Consider the following 1,477-nt stretch of genomic DNA (forward strand, 5'->3'; position numbering starts at 1 on the left):
TTATACGCCACACTTCCTCGCCGGGTTCATCGTTGAACCACGGGGACAACCGAATGCCACTGACAGTTCGGGATCGTTTCCAAGTGCGGCGTTCCACTCGAGTTCCGAGCTTGGAGCGGCGTCTTCAGCGGGCCTGCTTTCGCAGGACTGCAGCACCAGCAGGACGAAGAAAAGTTGCTTGGCGGTAAGCAGTTTGCCGTTGGGAAGGCTAAGCGTAAGCCCGCTTCCGGACGCATTCACGCTTCTCTGAAACTGTTCGTACGCGAGACGAACCGACAAGCTACGCTTGACAATGGCGAGAGGCTCCCTTATGTTGCCTCGCCCTGCGATTCTATTGAGACAAGCCTCACTACTTTCTAGCTTATGCTTGGTCGCTTCGTCCAGCCACCACTGCAGATGGTCGTTCGCGAAGGCGGTATGTCCTAAGAGCATCTCCAGAATGCACTCTTGCACACGAAAGCCGGCCCGGGAGACTTGCAGAGACTGGGTATCAGGGTGGGACCAAAGAGTCTCGTTGAATGTCAGCAGCGGAACGTACAGAGTGCGAGGGTTCAGCTCGTGCCAGCATTCGGTCGCGAAGATGGACCGCGTCCATTGCTGCGAAAAGCCACGAGACAGGGAGTAGAGAAAGCTGGCTTCGTATACGGCCGTGTATGACTGCAGAGCCGTGTGTGCTGGACGTATGGCCGGTAGAGTTTGAATGTAGGCTTCCATAGCAGAGCTTTCACTCACCCAAGGGGGTCCGAGTACTCTAAAATGCGTCTTGCTCAATACGTCTCGGAAAGCTGCCTTAGAGAACGCAGTGAAGTACGACGAATCGTCCACGCCGCGGAGAAATTCCTGCGCTGCTTCGCCGACGAAATCAGCAAACTGCGACGATGACGCGTGCAGGTTCTGGTACGTAAAATACGAAGCGTACATGAGGGGAGCTAGCGCTTGTTCCACAGCTCGAAGACAGATTTTCCAACGGGGTGATGTCATCGTAGGCCGGGCTGTAAGAAAAGTGTAGAACACCTGCGCCAGGCCTGTGTTGGGAATGAACGCCGATACCTGTATCATAAATCGTAGCGCGAGATAGTTTATGGCCGTGTGTAGTTCGGTGCTCTCCACGAGTTGGATAATCCGTCTTATAATATTCGGTGACGATACCAATACGTCCGAGTCCAGTTTGTCTGTATATCCGGGCCAACGATCGTAAAAGACACTGGACATAAACTGGGCAATGGGCGATGAGGAGTTCGTTGTGGACATGGTTATTGCCACACTTACTGCACTGTGACTAATGGCGTTCTCATAGCTGGCGGCAAATCTCGCGATTTCTAACAGGTTTTCAACTGGAACGAATCTTTTTTTCAAAGCCTTGACTGCAGAAAATATGGCGTTTGTGTATAGTTTGACGACACTGTCGGTACTCATAACACCGTGCCGAGGCAATTCTGGAGGGCCTACCGCTAGAATACTATTTGGCGAACCTGAT

General features: G+C 52.7%; 1 protein-coding gene across 1 annotated transcript; it reads right to left on the minus strand.

Moving 5' to 3' along the window:
* Positions 1-1,251, minus strand: LOC142767371 (membrane metallo-endopeptidase-like 1). Its single transcript, XM_075868893.1, has one exon. The coding sequence runs from the start codon at positions 1,249-1,251 to the stop codon at positions 1-3; it is 1,251 nt and encodes a 416-aa protein (XP_075725008.1).
* Between the last annotated feature and the right edge of the window lie 226 nt (positions 1,252-1,477).

This window comes from Rhipicephalus microplus, chromosome 1 (genome assembly GCF_043290135.1).
Source record: "Rhipicephalus microplus isolate Deutch F79 chromosome 1, USDA_Rmic, whole genome shotgun sequence".
NCBI lineage: Eukaryota > Metazoa > Arthropoda > Arachnida > Ixodida > Ixodidae > Rhipicephalus > Rhipicephalus microplus.